The sequence below is a fragment of the Gymnoscopelus microlampas genome (assembly GCF_963454915.1).
Source record: "Gymnoscopelus microlampas genome assembly, chromosome: 13".
Classification (NCBI taxonomy): domain Eukaryota; kingdom Metazoa; phylum Chordata; class Actinopteri; order Myctophiformes; family Myctophidae; genus Gymnoscopelus; species Gymnoscopelus microlampas.
In genome coordinates, this window is record NC_139950.1 from 37,511,653 (window position 1) to 37,529,691 (window position 18,039).

An 18,039-nucleotide genomic window follows, 5' to 3' on the forward strand; every position below is an offset into this window, starting at 1 on the left:
AGGATGAGATTCTTTACCAGACTTTGTGATTTATTATACCTGTCAGCTTGCTGGAAATGAAATCACAAAGTGGTTTCTGACTAAATGAAGGGGAAGGATGTGGTTTTGGAAGCGGAACTGTCTGCTTTCAAATCAGTATGCAGTGTTTCCATAGAATGCGGTTATATTAGATGTGATTTCTCAGGAAAGAAATAGTTGAGTGATGACGGATGGTTTGTAAGCACATTGTTCCCTCTTCGTCTTACACAGCACACAAACAGGCACGCACGCACGCACACACACACACACACACACACACGCACGCACAAATATACACTGTCTTCGCCACATAATTCTCCACACACATTACAAACTACATATGGATACGGACAATTAACACTAAGCTCTGGGCTATTGTCTTACTGCCCAAAAATAAGAACCATAACGGGCTACAACCATAAAAGACATTAATGTATCATCATCATGCTATAACTTTATTGAAACTGCTGTACCCTAAGCCCTGCAGGGATTTTCATTTAGCCATGCCCTGTCATAAATGTATATATAGAAGCAAAAGCCATCTGATTGTGTGTATATTTTACCAGTAGTAGCTTTTGTGTTGAGTGTGGGCTGGTGCAGTTATCCGTGTGTGTGCGTGTGTGTGCGTGTGTGTGTGTGTGTGTGTGTGTGTGTGTGTGTGTGTGTGTGTGTGTGTGTGTGTGTGTGTGTGTGTGTGTGTGTGTGTGTGTGTGTGTGTGTGTGTGTGTGTGTGTGTGTGTGTGTGTGCATGTGCGTGTGTGCGTACTTGTATTACTATAATTGTGAGGGCCAAATGTCCCCACAAGTACAGTATAGTCGAATTTGAGACAGACATTGGTAGGACAACTTTCCTGGTCCTGGAGAAATGGTTGCTTTATGGTTAAAAATTATGCTTTGAGTTTGGGTTACGATTAGTTGAAGACTCAGGTTGGATTTAGGGTTGCGGTTCGTTATTTAGGGGTTGGGGTTAGGGGTTAGGCTTTAAGTTATGCCCATTTATATGTACTCGCACCCCGGTGTCACATACCAAAAATAGGCGATCTGCACTACAGTACAAGCTCGCAGCAACGCCGAAACACTGGCATGCAGCTGAATATAACGCAGGCTTTAGGCTTAGGGCTAAATAATGTTTTTAATTGTGGTCCTAAAACGTTGATGTCCTCTCAAGTATAGTAATTCAGACGTGTGCGTGTGTGTGTGTGTGTGTGTGTTGGAGAGGAGCCTAAGATCCAGCTGAGTCTCATTACTGCTGTAAATACACCTGAGAGGCCTTAACGCTGCACTGCTAAGGGCCCGCATAAATCCTTCTGACTGGAGTGGAGCATACGTGTGTGGGTTGCGTTTGTCAGCTGTAGGCGTGTGCGCGCGCGTGTATGTGTTTGTATGTGTGAAAATGGGTGGTCAGCTGTGTGGTCAGACAGCAGTGAATTTGAGACTACTGAAGCCCCAATAACTCTGAAAACCAGACTAGAGAGAGTGATAGGCACTACAAAAAGAGAGCGACACAAGAGAGCTGGATTGTGCGTGTGTGTGTGCGTGCGTGTGTGCGTGCGTGCGTGTGTTGGAAGGTGGAGGTAAAGTATCCCTTATCTTTTTAAGGAGAAAAACCTAAACAATCGAGGCAGTTAAGTGACACATGGAGTGGAATTGTGTGGGGAGTTATCAGGTTTCTGTCTGCGATCTCCCGGAATGTTGTGTAACACAAAAACAGACTTGGCTGTGTGGCTATGTGAGCTTTGAGAGCACACAATTCACCCTATGGGTGGAAAACCAACTTTAGTGAAGGTTATATTTTGTGGTTATAGAAAATAACCACTGTGGGTCTTTTAGGCACTTCATATAGCCCCCGACTCTGAATGAAAACAATCTTGTGGTATTGGTAGTGTTGTTCCAAAGCCTTGGCTCAAATCAGGACCTTGGACAGAGATTTAAAGATCCCCACTTCAGTCTCTGGAGAGAGTAGTACAGCATGAAGCTATTTTTAAATGTCTCTCACTTATTGGTGACCATCTGGCTTAGCATCAATATACCACGACTTTGTGAGATGGAGTTTTTCAGGAGAGAATCAAATAATATTTTTTGGGATTAACCACTTAAATCCTACAATATATGTACTATATTAGCGATAATAGCTGATCTAAGAGCTCACAACGCACTGCTATGCATCACGTTGTGAGCTTGTAGATCTGCTATTTTCGCGTAATGTTCGCCTATTTTTGTCGAATGTTTGCCTATTATGACGCATGCCCATGAATAGGGATTCATGTGGTTAATGACGAGAGAGTTAGAGCTTCACAATAAGCCTCGCTCAGACCTCTCCTCAAAGTTGTAAATGTTCTAGCATGAGGTAACATTGCAATAGTTTATGGAGCCTGGCCCAACCTGTACTGTAGCTACAGTATACAACAGCCAGCTCTGCTCCTGTGATCGCTCCAACCACCCTCCCTACCCCCTCCCAAAACTCCTAGCCCCTTTTTTTTCCATGACGTGTCACAAGAGTGAGTCGTCAAACAGCTGTCAGCACCAGCCAACTCCCCGATCCTTGGGCAGGCCTGCTATTGGGGCCACGGAGCGGCTTGAGCATATTAAAAGGGCTCCAGGAATGAGCACCTTCATGTGATAAGTCATTGCAGCGTGACGTGCGTTTATGGTTGTTTGGGATAGTGTGAAAGAAGTCGATATGCAGGGCAGACGACGTGCAAGCCTGGAGGGAGAATGCCGATGTTTGTTGTTGTTGTTTGGCTTTTAAAACATGGCCCAAACTTGAGTCTCACACCGCTGCCTCCACCCACATGTTTCAAACCTTCATGACCTCTTAAGAGATATATCTCTTTGCAGATGGTGATCAAAACTAGACAGACGAGGTGTGGTCAGCTTGCAATCTTCATTTCAGGCAATTTAGCCAATCTAATACAGTATGATTCAAGTAAAATTGTATTTCTTTATTTTTTCAGTATATAAGAAACCAAGATTCTTGGGCATGGCTGCATCAAAGTAGTTAGTCCTACTGTATATCACTGTGGAATGGCTGTAGTCTCATTTCAACATTAGGCATGTTGGCATGGTAGGCTGGTTCAGCTTTGTATAGGGTGGCAAAGTTAACCCATTGTATTAGTTTTGATGGTCCTTAAAAGAATACCATGACTTTAAGAATTCTAGTCATCACATAATACATTAAAAAAATCAACACGCAAGTCACAATATGGGGGAAATGCATTCTTACTTCAATGCATCGTAGTTGTTGAACGAATTTTAATAACTCTTACGCGTCAATTAAAATATGAAGTTTTTGTTGTGACAGACTGTAATTCAGAATGTTATGGTATCCCTTTAAGAGTTCATCTGTTAGTTTTCATTATTATTGTTGACAACAATCCTTCTGACTTTGCGTTGCTGAATAGGGTGACAAAGGAAGTATGGGAATCCCTGGAAGAATGGTGAGTGATTTGGGATTGTGCAGAAAGGTTACCCCTGTAGTGTGTCGATCCACATATAAGCAAATACCCCCCTCCCAGTAAATGAATAAATAAATAATGCTTAAGACTTAATAAAGGCTCAAAAGTTTAAATGTATTATGACTTCAAAGGAATGAAAATATGTGTAATTTTAAGATTTCTTTATTGGGTATAAAATAGCAGATATACAAACTCATAGTGCGGCACTCGGTATACCGCGCTATGAGCTTGTAGATCTGCTATTTCTTGCAAAATATTTTGAGATGGGGGTCCATGGCCAAATACATATCATTTTTGAGAATCACTGATATTATAGCAGCATACGTTTTTTTTTTTTAACGTTAGGATTTAGAAGACATTTGTAGAATCCCCAGAAGCAAAGATTTGAGTTACAAATGTTCCCTTAAAATATATATATACTCAAAGATTTGCACACATTTTCCAAGCTTCTACAAGCTCATTGCGAGGCACTCGGTGCAGCGCTATGAGCTTGTATATCTTCTATTTTTGAATAGCCCAAAGAAATCTAAAAATGACAAAATGACAGAGATGCGTTACCGGTTTGAATCGTTTGATCTACCATTAGTAAATTCCTTTTTAGTACAGGTATATGCACGACTATTATTAGTAGGACCTATATAATCCCACAAGTGGTCTAATACAAATCTAGTACATTATATTCTGTATATACAGTATAATTGCCACCTTCTGTGTCCCTTTGTAAATGGTGCAGGGATCAAACATATTGTGGTAAAACATTATGGGAAAGATTTGCACTGACACTACAACTTTGCAGATAAAGCTCTTCCCCACAGTTAGGACATTCATAACTGCAAACATGTAATTGTATATTAACATATTGTGTTATATTTTACATTTTCATGTTGGCTGTCTACAAACATGCCAACTTACTATAATGACTTAATTTATTATATATTCTCACTCATGAAGAACAAGCAGATTGTAAACAATGCTTTATTGTAAACTATCACTACCAGTTCCAGCGTCCCTCTCCATTTAATCTATTAGTGTTTAAACGCCTAATGTCTCACAAATCTATCTACAGTAAGGCCAATTCTTCCATAATCTGTCTTATTCATGAGTCTTCAATACATACAGTATGTATATAATTTTTATGACTGATTAGTCTTTTTCTTTGAGTCTTGGAAGAGGGTTGCATACTTTTGTTTAGCCAACTCAGCTTTCACCTTGAGATAACATGCATTTGTCATTTACAGATATAAAGAAAACATTTTTTTGACAAGCCAAGGCTTCCCCTTATATTGCAAACAGATTGCCTCATTCAGTAAGATTTGTGTCTGTTGGATATGTCCATTTTTCAAGGCAGTTATATCCCTGCACCATATGGACGACATTTTACCACTGTATCTCTCAGCTGAGGATTGTCACTTATCCAACACTCGTTCTTCTGCTGCCACTTTGGACTCAATACTTTGCTGGCTTTCAAAACACTCCCTCTCCAACGGTAGGCTTTTCGCCGTCTAGCTCCCGCTGTGAGACCAATGCAGAGCACTCACTATTTCAAACAGGGTAGAACTATGTGCTTCTCAAGTACCTCCTCAAAGGAAGTTTGATTTTTTTATAGCTTATCCCTTACTTTCTGCCTGTTTCCCTTGCGGTCTATGTAAGAAAAGTCTGTCTCGAAACAACACGTCTCCCGTTAGCGCCCTCCCCTCCCGTTGACCACCACACTGAGACCGCTGCATGCCCCATACCCTCTCCATGTCTCTAACACCAATTCCTCTCTCTCTCTCTCTCTCTCTCTCTCTCTCTCTTGTCTCTCTCTCCTCACTTCACACCTCGTTGCATGCAACTGTGTCTGCTGTGACTGACTCCAGGGCTTAAAAGGACACACAGGGGAGAAGGTAAGTTTAGGAGCATCTGCCATTATCGAAGGAACCTGTTGTATAATCTCCAAAATAATAGAGAAGAAGGCAGGGGAGAAATCCATAAATCACAAATTATATGCATGTTTGCATAGTTCCATGGTTTTGATTTGAGGCATTTAAAAAATGTATTTGGCCATGTCATGACAGACTCTTACATAGGACATAGTTGGATGAGTAGGTCAAAGTTCTATGCGGTATAAATAGGGTGTCACCCAAGACATTGCTAAGATCTCTGTCTTAGTGGGTGGCGGTGTTGGTGGTTAGCAGTGCATACTTGTGCACTGTGTAGTGTATACAGGTAGTATTGATTTATATCAGGGAACCTGGGCCTGTATTTTTAAAAGGGCATAAGGGTCACATTCTGCTAACCGCTTCCCAGCCCGGTTGGATTACCTGAGTTTTTATACATTATGAAACACAATAGTAAAGAACTGTCACAGAGTCTCAATGCTCTAATTTAAGACTCCCCGAAGAAAGTAGAAGGACATTTATGGAGACCACAGCAGAGTTCATGAGAAGATTCTTGAGGGGAACGTAGTATCAGTGGATTGATATATATAATGATGGCTGAATTGTGTCTGAGGTACGTTGCGCAAATGTTCCATCATATTTCCATCTTCCAAATCTTCAACGTGTTCACTTGCACCCCAAAGACGTGCTGGAGACACGGCACCCTATCATACTCTGAAGAAATGTGCCTGCCAGTTTTGTGACCTCCTGAATCCTGACTCACCACATTTGCAAAAGCAATCATCTCATCCATTTCGATATTTGCTCGTATCAAAGCCAGAAGCAGCAGCTTTTTCAGATTGACTTTTCATCAAATGTGAGGTGATTTATAGCGTGCTGGGATGTATGTGCGATGAAAAGGGGAAACATGCGTCACATTCTGCACTGTCACACTGTAATAACAAAGGAACTTACTAGCCAAGCGTCAGTCAGCCAACACAGTTGTTCTGTTGGCCTCTAGGAGCCATTTATTGACCAGTGAGAAAACAGAAATAGCGTCGTGACCACCAGAATGGTTAAGTGGAGAACCAGATGATGTAGCGTCCGTTTTTGGGAACTCTTGACAGATTTGTGTCCAAAAAAATCCAACGGCTTCCATTTTCTTCAGCAGCGGTTGTTTTAGGGAAGCACACAGTAATATTGGAGCCGGGGTTTCTCCCCTGTGGTTGGTTTTGCACTGTGGTTGCCAGGAGAGAGACTATGAAGGAAATACAGTGAGACTTGGCTGCAGTTCATCAGCACATAGGAAAGCATCTTCACTCAAATAAAGGCAGACAGTGAGACACAAAAAGAAACGGTGAAGATGAGCTTTTCCAGAACATTTCACTCTTAAAACAAATGGGTTCTGTGGGTCTTGTGGGTCGGGCTTGTGGGGCAAGTGACTGGCAAACACAACCAGTCTGAGAGTGAAAACGGAAAGAAATGATGGATTGGTTTAGCAGAAAAAGCGCATGAACCACAACAGATGGCCAATCTGCTTTTTATGGGCTGGAGAAGATTTCATTTGGGGGGGAGATTAAGTCTGCAAAGACTTTTCATAGCCCTTGTTTCTACTATGTCTTTTATGTCACATTTGGTTTGGATTGGTGTTGGTTTTAGTCGTGATCTTGTTTCTGCTTTGATATATTGACTCACTTTAAGCAGTGTAACACCTTCTGTACAGTACAAGGGTCTCAGTAGATCTTTGCACATCTTGTTTACCGCACCGTCAGACGATCAAGAAAGTAACTGTAAACTGAAACCTGACCTGGAAACCTCTTTTTCACCATTACCTTTGGCATTTTTGGCCCCTGCGTGATATATCCCCCATCAATCTATCTAACCAAGAGTGTGAAAACAAATACTTCCCCTCCCCAAGTAGGCATTCGTTCAGAAACATTTAGAATCACCTGTGTTTTTGATGGATGGCTTGGTCATCAAAGATGTCCTTGTGTAGGGTTTCCTTCGGGTGTTATTGGCGGGGGTTGGGGATTTGTGCACAGTAGAAGCTAATTAGGGAAAGTGCTGGAAACCCGAGCTGGACCAGTCTGGCCCCAGTGGTTTGTGGGATTTTGCTGGGAGGGTCTGTGGAGCTATAGTACGTGGACCAGGGGCTGACATGGTGCAAATCATCTATTTTGTGCCAGAGCTGAAGCCCAGAGGCTCTCCATTGTTTGCACAGCAGTGCCGTTGACCTTTTGAGTCACATTGTCGAGTTATAAAGTATAGTCCTGAAATCAGACCCCTTTTCACTGGGTTGAAATTGATAGTAAATTAGAACAATTATGCTCATATGCATGCTAACCTTGTCCCGTGATTGGCCTGTAGAGGATGTAGTCATGTGTTGGAGGTAGAGATACAGTAGGCCCGTATGTTTAACAGATGGTAACTGATGTACTGCACTTGCCCCCACCTCCCAACACCCCTCTTTTGCTATTGTAAGAATAATATCTGGACCCTCACAGTGCTCAATTTCTGTAGAGGTTTGTTAGGAAAGAAAATGCTGTTCTTTCTGCTGCTCTTGCATTTGCTGTATCTTCTCTGTGTCATTTGTCTCTCTTTCTATCTGTCCTTAGGGGGCACCAGGCGAGCCGGGGCTGTCCATTATTGGCCCAAGAGGACCTCCTGTAAGTTTCTTCGCCTCTCCTTACACCTAATAAACCCCATGTCTTATCTCTAAACACTTATCTCTGCACAGCACACTTTGGGCCTGCAATCTTAAGCATTTTATTTGCTGCCATTTCTGGAGACGTCTGCTTAATGCTTCTGGGACTCGTGCCTGTTTTACGCTTCGTTGCACGACGGTGTTGCGTGCCGAAAATAGCTGAGCTTGCAGATTGGCTATTTACGGCGCGTGACACTGTCGTAAGACAATGTATAAATCAGGCTTTAGGCTTTTAAAAGCGCAGTTTCCTCAGATTAGATTGGACAATTGTTGAGATTTGTTCTGTCCATGCTCATGTTACAGTATATGAGATCCAGGATTAAGAAAGTAAGTCAAGCAGTCACTGGCCATGATTGTAGGTGAATGTACCCTGATCCAATGTAAATGCATATATTGTGGGAATATCTTAATCGTTTAAGAGGGCTGGATATTTGATTTGGTGGTAAAATAGATCATTTGACATGACTGATTCTTTGACCATTTAAGTCATAGGGAGGAAATACCGATCTTCAAGCTTCAAGCGTCACATTGTGAGCTTGTAGATCGGTTATTTTTGCTATTTTTGAAAATTGTGCAAATGTTGAAAATGTGTGAAAAGTTTTACATTGAAATTTGACATTTGAAAATGTTCGCCTGTATTGACATGCCCAAAATACTGTAGGGATGGCAGGTTGAAAGTGGTTAAGAAATGATATTAGAAACTCTACCGAAGTCCCACATGAGGCATGTGGGATGAATCTCTAACCGGACATGAGACCATAATTTGGTCTTTTGTATTAAGGTCCTGAAATCTGTGAGACAGAAATCAATGGACCAAATCGTGGTTTGGTTCATTTTATGTCTTTCCTCTTCTGTTCTTCTGTTCTTCCTCTGCAGGAAAACAATAGTGTGTCGGTCTGCGTTGCACAATATCCCTTTTCTCAAATCTCTTTGAAGACGCTTCAGTCATAGTTCCTCTTTTGTTCCAGTTTACGGTTGCAGAACAGTAATATACACAGCCAATAGTCTAGCCACTTAAGTGTAGCTGACATCTGTTTTTGAAATTGGTGATTATTACAATATATACCTGTGTGTGTGACGTGTGTGTGTGTGTGTGTGTGTGTGTGTGTGTGTGTGTGTGTGTGTGTGTGTGTGTGTGTGTGTGTGCGTGCGTGCGTGCGTGCGTGCGTGCGTGCGTGCGTGCGTGCGTGCGTGCGTGCGTGCGTGCGTGCGTGCGTGCGTGCGTGCGTGCGTGCGTGCGTGCGTGCGTGCGTGCGTGCGTGTGTGCGTGCGTGCGTGCGTGCATGTGTGTGTATGCCCACTCTTCCTGAATGGGTAATAGGCATTTCTAATGAATAGCAGGCTGGGGAGGAAGTGAAGCGCAGTAGGAGCCAGGTTCTGAACATAGAGGGCCAGTTAGAATGAGGTACTTGAAGGATAGTTTCCCACAGCAGGTGAGATTGACATGCGAGGCTGGTCTTGACCTGAGATGGAACAAGGGAGTTAATTTGGCAGAGAGGTTGGGAGAAAGAGAGAGGAAATGACAGCTTAGGCTAGCCAGGTGGGCTTGTATGCACTGCCACACTGTCATTTTAGAGAGTGGAAGATCAGTGGTGCAGAGTTTTCTTCCGCAAGAAAGGTTTTCCACTATAGTTAGACTATTATGGGTTGCAAACCAAACAATGTTTTACCCCAGCTAGCAGCGAGGCTCAAAGGATGGCAATGTCAGTTGGTCAGTGCGTCGAACCAGTGTTGATTTTGACAAATGTTGATTTAGTTTTAGTCAGTCTTTTGAATACAATTCTGGTTAGTTTTAATCATATTTTAGTCACCTGAAATGTTTTACTTTTAGTCTAGTTGTAGTCGACTAAATATCATAAGATTTTAATCGACTAAATCTACAGTTATTTTTGGCGGGCCTTGATGGCATCAAAATGGTTTTCACTTACTGTAGCTGCATGCCGAAAATAGCCAATATACAAGCTCACAACACGTTGTGCTGCGACGCGTTGTGAGCTTGTACATCAGCTATTTTCGGTCTGTTAGTCTAGTTTTTATTTGTTGATAAAATTGTCAGTATATTTAGTCATAGTTTTCATAGCTTAGTTTTTATTTCGTTTTTGGCAGTGAAAAAAGGTAGTCAACAGACATTTTTCGTCATAGTTTTAGTCGACGAAATCAACAGTGCGTCGAACACATTGGTTACCCTTTTGGGAACAACATATCTCTCAAACTACTGGCTGGAATCTGCTCTTCAATCTACCCAAAGGATGACCCCTACTGATTTTGGTGACCCCATGGCCTCTCCTCTAATGCCAACCTTATAGAACACATTTTCCACTTGCACCCAAGATATCTGGTCAGTCACCGGCACAGCCCGAGCCCTGACAAGTTTTAGATGTTTTTTTGTAACGAGAGTTTGGACTTCTAATGATGGCAATATCGGTCGGTTCAAACCACTTCTTGGGTTATGTGTGGTGTAAGCGTCAGCACGACCTCTAGGGGCTAGTGGAGCTTTTAGACTTTTCCATGAAACTCCAATCATACATAATGATGACTTGTCCTACCATTATTTTTGCTCAGATGCCACCTAGTCTATAAAAACAACAATCCAATGGCAAAGACAGTGGGTTCATAATAAATTGTTCCTTTACAAACCACATCCCACGTCCCTTGTAAGGTTGATGTAAAATACAACAAAGCCATGTTCTACAATGTTTTTCCATAACAGACTCGAGATTCCTCCGGGAGAGAAAACATGCAAGCCTGCATACAGTATAACCACTTCTGGTCGCAGACATACAATCTGTTTCATTAGCCACATTCACCCCCTTCCTTGTAATTTTCTTTCTGTTTGTCTTTATTACCCCCCCTCAACCCAAACCCCAGCCTCCCCTTCACTCTTTTCCCCTGGGATATTGAATGGCCTTTACCAGTCCCTGAAGCAGGGTGGAGTGTCCACAACTCAAATCCGCCTCGTTTTCATCAGAGCCTGAAAACATGTTAATTGCTATTGACGTATGTTACCTTTCCTCCTTTTCTTTATACTATTTTTATTACATTGGAAAAGCATAATCTCTTTGTGGATCTCTCTATTCAGTGTTGTGTTTCAACGTTTTCCGCTTTCCTCCTCTCTTTGAAAGGGTCAGTTTTTTTCTGTTTTTTTTTTCGTTCTCCCTCCAAAACCCACGCTGAAGTTACTCCCCATTGCCTACGGTATCACTCCCGCTGTCAAAGTCAATTACAGCACGCTGCCCAAAAGCTTTTCTGCACAGAAGGAGGGGGAGAATGGAGTCATGACTTCGTACACTGACCTCCTTTCAGCAGATTTCCATGTCAGACAGTCCTCCACAAGTCAAAAAAACACAACGTGATTTTGTTTCTGTTTCTCTTTAGGGGCAGCCGGGAACCAGAGGATTTCCAGGCTTTCCAGTAAGTCAAAGCTGGGCCGTTTATCCTTTATATAAGTGGTGGTCAGTTGTTATAGATGAAGATTTTATTAAGTGGGGCCATATTAAGCAAATACTTGCTCGGAGTGGCCCTCATAAGCAAGAAAAGTGTCTGTAAATGACTTAAATACATAAGTGTCCCATGTAGTGTTCCTGCCAAACAGTAGTTGTTTCAGTTATGCATCTGATGCATGATTTCCATGATTCCAACACCAGTGTTGTGTGACACTGAATGCTTGACTCAAAGTCACTCGTTAACACAGTACAGTAGTTCCCTTAACTGTTTTCCTCCTGTTAGGAGCACAGAATGCTCCTAACCCATTACGTGACTTGCAAATACTTTTACTGCCTCTTGAAAATGACCACACTACAGAGCTGTAGTCAGTATAATGTTAGCTATGCAAGTGCATCAACCATTATTATGCTTTTAAATGTATTTCTCTCTTCCTTTATCCTATAGGGTCCAATCGGGTTGGACGGCAAGCCTGTGAGTTTCCACCCACTTCCTGACAAATGTGAAATAATTGCGCAATTTAGTGTTTTTTAGTGCCCAGAACCTGCCACCTTATGATGGTAATGAGCATAATTAAGTTAAGAATGATTATGGTCATTATTGTAATAAAATCTCTATTAGCATCATTACTGTTATTACAGGGTGGAGTTAAACATGTTATTGATATTCCTAAGACGTTTTCCCAAGGAAATCAAGTCCAGGTAACTGTTGGGATCAATTTGATTCTTTTTGTCCACCTGCACTCACTGTGTTATGTTCATACAGGGGCAGAACGGATTGAAAGGAGACATGGTAAGTCCTCCTCAAATGCCTCATGAGATTTTTTTTTGTTTTTGTGCTGATATAATATGTACAACCAAGCACAATAAATGCTTGGCTCTGTATGAACAGACTAGCGGATATGTGTTTTAGATGCGTTACATGCGATTACCATAAACAAAGCTTCACGCAAATATAAACCTGTGTGAGCTCTCTTTTGGTATTATGGCATTGCATTACCTGGTTGTTTACTTTGTGCCCTCGGTGTAGCCACACAAATTCACTGGGAAAACAGACTAGTGGGCTGATTTATGTACAGAGTAATGGGATACCAGTAGGCCTCCTGTTCTAGTGACAAGGAGAATGCCGGGCCATATTTAGTAGAGAGGGTGCGTCTGATGGGAGCTGTTATGCACACTCTGGGTTTCAATCAGGGTTAGTAGGTAAAACGCTGTCTAAAGCCTGATTTATATTTAAGTATAAATTAAGCATAACTGACATGGACACAAAGGGACTTTGCACTGAATTAAGAAGCATGAACCGTATTGCATATGCTTTATGCATTTTCCTCTACATTAAAAAAAGGGATATGGGCAAATCCCAGTTTTGTTTTATTGTCCGTGCTGTGAACATTGTTTCGGAGACACCTTACAAAGCAACGTTTAAGTTCTGAAATGCATCCAGTTCATACCGTGACCAATGATCTGACAATGACTTGCTCTGGCTTTGTGATGCTTGCGTTTCTGCCCTGCTGGAGAGCCAAAGAAAAGAGATGGATTCCCCCCCTCCTCCAGACACCTTTACTGGCTCCCATCAATCCTATAGGCTCCCAGCGCGCCTTCTGCTTGAGTCACCACCACTGTTAAAACGCTACTGCCCCCACCACATCTATATGACCGCTGGACGGCTCTTACTATGCCTCACCTGGGAGTTGGAATCATGGTTTTATTGACAACTTTTCTCACCGATTTTGATCCTTATTGGATTTTTTTACAGCCTCAATAAAGATATATTTTATTTAAAAAAAAGAAAGAAAGAAGGAGCTCTGTGTTCTTCTTGGACGATGTCCGTGGAGCAGCTTGGACGCCGTTATGACATTGATGCTCTGGCTTTTATCACGCCCGCTGGTGATGTTAGTACCTTTGTTTGAAAACCATTACTCTTGCTCAGACTTGGAAGAGGCGGGGCTATCATGCAGGGGTTTGTTTTATGAGTGGTGGTGGTGGTGGGGGGGGGCTGAGCTTGTGCTGTCTCCAGCTCCGAGTGTGTGTGGAGTGGTTCCTCTTCATTGAAGCTCTGCACACGCGGGAGGATCTCTGGGCCAGCACAAATGGCACGTCCGTCCGGGAGGCCAAGTGGGGTTGGATAATGTTGAAATAATGTTGAATGTTGATGAATGGCCCCATAATGAGCTCCCCTTTCGAACCCCCTTCCTGACGAATGTCGAGGAGCATTGAAAAAGGCTTTGAGGGGTCATCTGGTAAATGTATAGAGATGGAGTCCCCTTCACAAAGTAGCTTTGGCACTCTTGTGACAGCGGGGTCACAGGCGTGGGGTGTGCTGGATGTGTCCAACTGGGCCCTTTCCCCGAGTCCATTAATCAACCAGTCACCAGGCTCTGACAGCTAGCTAGACAGGCACCCACCCCAGGACCTGATGGGAAGTCATATTGAGTGGCTTTGACTATAGCAAAATGATTGGAATCGACATATGTAGTTGGCAAGACATCAGATTAGATTCAGTCCTTGTCAAGTCCTTGTCAAGATCTGATAACCTTTATCGGGAATCGGGATACATGTGTGTTTAAAGCTTCTGTTCGATTGAAATCTTTGAGGTATAGTTAACTTGTGTGTATGCATAAATCCGTCAATGATTGATTGTTCTACTGTTTATTGTCTTAGGGTCACCGTGGACCTAAAGGACTCCTAGTAAGTTTTTGAAGTCTGCTATTCGTCTATTATGAATGTCTGTCTTTTCATCACCCTATATAACTGCCCACCTCTTCTTCTACTTTCCAGGGTGAACCTGGTCCCAAAGGCGAGAAGGTGAGTTTTTTTATTAATTAAAATAGTATTAAAAGCAGTGTGTAAAACTGTTATTTACTGACTAAAGCAAATTTGACTTCTGCAGTAAAAACAAGATAGACTACACTGATTGTGCTCAAACTTATATCCTGATTAAGGCGATTATAGACTTGACAAGCTTAACACAGCCAGACCCAACCAAATCTCACCAGAAATTGGCTTGTGAGGTGAATAGTGTTAATTTAATCCATTAAATCCGGGAGCGCATCAACAAATGTTTTTCAAATCCTAACTGGTTTCTGAAAAACGTGTGTTGCTATATCAGTGGTGCTCAAACCTTTTCATGTCAAGGACCACTTATTTAAAATATATTTAAAACAATATATTTATTCAAAGATTTGCACACATTGTCACGATAAAAAAAAAATAGCAGCTCCACAAGAGCTTGTATATCTGCCATTTTTTAATAGCCAAAGATATCTAAAATGACACAGATGCGTTCCCGATTGAATGGGTTAAAGGCCTGACTACTGCAATTATTGCAGATTTATTTTCTCTGATCCATTCCTGTGTTTCGTGTATTCTCCAGGGCGTCTGTGGAGACTATACACACCGGGTAAGGAGATATCCTACATTCATCCAAGTTGTATACATGTTCGTTCATCTTATTTCAGTCTCTTTTTTATTAAAGTGTGAGATGTAATTGTTTTTCTTTCTCCTCACAGTAGCCGTGCATTAGATGGTAACTGACATCAGAATAATACTAGTACTGTATTCTCCTATAGCAACTTATCTTTCACAGGTCCAGACATATGGGCAGCGGTGAACCTAGTGTAATAACAGAGGAGGAGAGAGAACTTGAAAGAAGAGCAGGAGAAAAAAGAAGCGGGGCTTTAGACAAACGACTCTGTGATAGGTAGCACATGCATAAAATGCAAACAGGCGTCCGGGTGATGCAGATCGTCCCAGCGTCTCTGGGGCTTGGCTGCTTGAGAGAAAACAAGGCAATTACAGGCTGCTTGCTGGAGCATACACTCAGATGTGATAAGGTCCTGTATGTGGGGGTGCCAAGAATAAGAGTCTCCTGTGTGTACTGGGGGATTTTTCAGATAACTAAGTCCATTTCCAGTGTAATCCGAACTCCCAGCTATTTAACTGCTGCTGTGGAGATGTTAAGAACAACGTTTTCATAAACGTTTGTTACACTGTCAAACTTTGTATCAAAGCTCTGTAAAATAACAGTCCATGTTGAAACAAGTCGTCGATAATTCGTCAGGCTCTGATATGCATCTCCTGCCACCAAATGCTTTTTGGCTAGATAAACATGGTAGGTCAGAATGTGCAGTTCAACGGGAAGTGGAACCCAGAATGTTCTAAAGTCTTCAACCTGCGCTGCTGCCCTGCCCTCCCCCTCACTTGATGTGCGTGTGTTTAATTACTTTTATACACTTATACAGGAGTCTCCTGCAGCAATCTGCACGGGAGGTCCCCTGTTGGTGGGCAGTTCCACTCAAGTTCTCCACATACGAACATGCTGGTGTTAGGGGAGACGAGGAGGTGTATGTCGGCTTGGGGTGGTGGGTGTATACAATGTTGTGGATCTGCAATCTGCTTTTCCACTGGGGAAAGCCAGTGCAGTGTGTGTTTTTGTTTGTGTGCATGTTTGCGCCCTTTGAGTTGATTTAAATGTTCTGATGACGAAAGTGATCTAAAGCCATGACTGACCCGTCAGTAGATCCACACTCATTATTAGATCATAATCACCATTAGCGCTGCTGAGTAAATGTTTTAATGTTATTGAGTTTAAAAACTGACCCCTTACCTGGTATGCAGGGCGTCTTTGTGCAAGAACTCCCTCTGAAAACCCTGGCTGCCTTGCGCTCCAGTCAGGCTCTGACGATGTTGAAGGTTTGTGGGTGCCCTCAAAACACCCCCGTATCCTCGAAAGTGGTGTCCACACAGTCATGCCGCAAAGAGAGCCAGTGCTCCAAAATACTCAGGTGCTCCTCAACCCTCTGCTCTCCACCCCCCCACCCCCCAAAGAGTCAGTCAATCAATGTCACTGGCCTCCCAACTTACAGTAGCAACGTGCAGTGAGGAGATTTTGGTTTCTAACGAAACAATCTGACATAATTTCACGCTGTAATCCCGTTACCTTCAGCGGAGACTCTTTGAGAACAGAAATAGAGCAGCCTTTCACTGGGTTTTTTAAAGACGAGAGCTTTGACATTGGGTTCCTTGTGGTAATGTTGTTTCACTCAGGCTATCTTCCACTTAAAATTTGTAGACTGAGGTCCCCCAGGGCTCTATACCTGGTCCGTTCCTTTTTTCCTGTACACCATATCTCTTCACCTAAAATGGCCCATCTACAAGCTGAGCTTGTACATCAGCCATTTTTGCAGAATCTTCGCCACAGAATTGGCACGCTAGGGTTAATGTGGTTAAGACAATAAAGCGATGATCTTGTGAGCTGGTGGTGTCGGTGGTAACACACTATATTACAGCATGGGGGCAGATGTAGTGGATCGCTGAAAATGGTGGGGTTTAATTCAACTGTAGCAGCACACTTGCCTACTTTTAGTCCATTTCCTCCCCTTTACTCATACATCACATGCTGTATATATTTCCTCATCACGTAACTATGTAATCAGTATTTTTCTGTTTAAACAAGTTAACGATTAAAGTCATATACTTCGGATAATAATTATCCATATTGATTACAGTGAGGAGGAGCATTCTCCTTTTTGTTCAAAATGGAAATATGTACTGTATGTAAAAAGTAGGCAAGTTGCACACAGCTCGCTCCAGTAGCCTGTGTGTCAACTGGGACATGTGGATGTCGGTGGGATCGTACCTTTACCCCCCTCCCCCCGTTCCTCCCTCTCTAACTTGTATCTGACAATGCTGGTCATCTCAACAGAAGCGACGTATTGTACAGCCCTGTGTTGGACAGTTGGCCACAGTAAGTCTGGATGTGTACTGTGCTGTAAGCTACTGCTGTACTGTATACTCTCTTTGTGGCAAGACTGAATCCCACCTGATCTCTGCTCAGCTGCAATCTAGGGGCCCAGAGTGTTGTTGATGAGGGGAGTTGGTGCAAATAAATTAAATAAATATATATATACTATATATAGGGGCTGTCACAATTACAAATTTAAGTTGACGATTAATTGTCACTCAAATAATAGTGATGAACGATTTAAATGTGTGGCATTGAACAATGGAGCATACTGTATGAATACAAATTGAATTTCTGTTTGCCTTTTTAGCTTCATAATCAAAACTCCTCACCTTCACCTACTGTAGCCTCTAGTTTGCAGGACTGACAACTCTTCGTGTTTTCTTTCTTCAGCCTCCTTTCTTTCTCTCCGTTTGCCTTGCCATTTTCCTTGCTTTTCACTCTCATGTTATGTTTTTCTATTTTTTTCTCCTTCCTTCCTCCCTTCTCTTTCCCTGGCCTCCACCTCCTCCTCCTCCTCCTCCTCCTGGTGACCTTTGCCCCCCCTGTGACCTTTTTGCACCGCTGGCCACCTGTGCTTTGTGACCCCAGATGTTGCCCATCACCGTGCGCAACATGCCCTCAATAAGCCCTCTAATCCTAAAGCGCCTCAAGGTACTATTTCTCTCTGAGCCCGTCACGTGCCTCTCTGTCCTGTGGATGCCAACTGCCGTCGACCGTCGCCAAACTCTGCTAAAGTCTGCGTTATGCTTGTCACTTTGTGTCGCACGCTGAAAATAGCCGATCACATCTGTTGTAGGCGCTTGTAGATCTGCGATTT

At 42.6% G+C, this 18,039-nt stretch overlaps 1 protein-coding gene across 11 annotated transcripts in view; it reads left to right on the top strand.

The window, feature by feature from the left end:
- The window catches only part of col13a1 (collagen, type XIII, alpha 1), a 55,572-nt gene that overhangs the window by 5,105 nt on the left and 32,428 nt on the right, over positions 1-18,039 (top strand). For 10 of the 11 annotated variants that reach the window (XM_084077097.1, XM_084077100.1, XM_084077103.1 and 7 more), the window contains exons 3-12: positions 3,420-3,455; positions 5,333-5,359; positions 7,948-7,998; positions 11,412-11,447; positions 11,925-11,951; positions 12,243-12,269; positions 14,138-14,164; positions 14,255-14,281; positions 14,850-14,876; positions 17,811-17,873. In XM_084077097.1, the coding sequence (XP_083933223.1) occupies positions 3,435-3,455; positions 5,333-5,359; positions 7,948-7,998; positions 11,412-11,447; positions 11,925-11,951; positions 12,243-12,269; positions 14,138-14,164; positions 14,255-14,281; positions 14,850-14,876; positions 17,811-17,873 (333 nt within the window). In that variant the 5' untranslated portion in view covers positions 3,420-3,434. Of the gene's footprint in view, positions 1-3,419; positions 3,456-5,332; positions 5,360-7,947; positions 7,999-11,411; positions 11,448-11,924; positions 11,952-12,242; positions 12,270-14,137; positions 14,165-14,254; positions 14,282-14,849; positions 14,877-17,180; positions 17,223-17,810; positions 17,874-18,039 lie in introns of all 11 variants that reach the window. The other variant, XM_084077101.1, reaches the window with a different exon arrangement.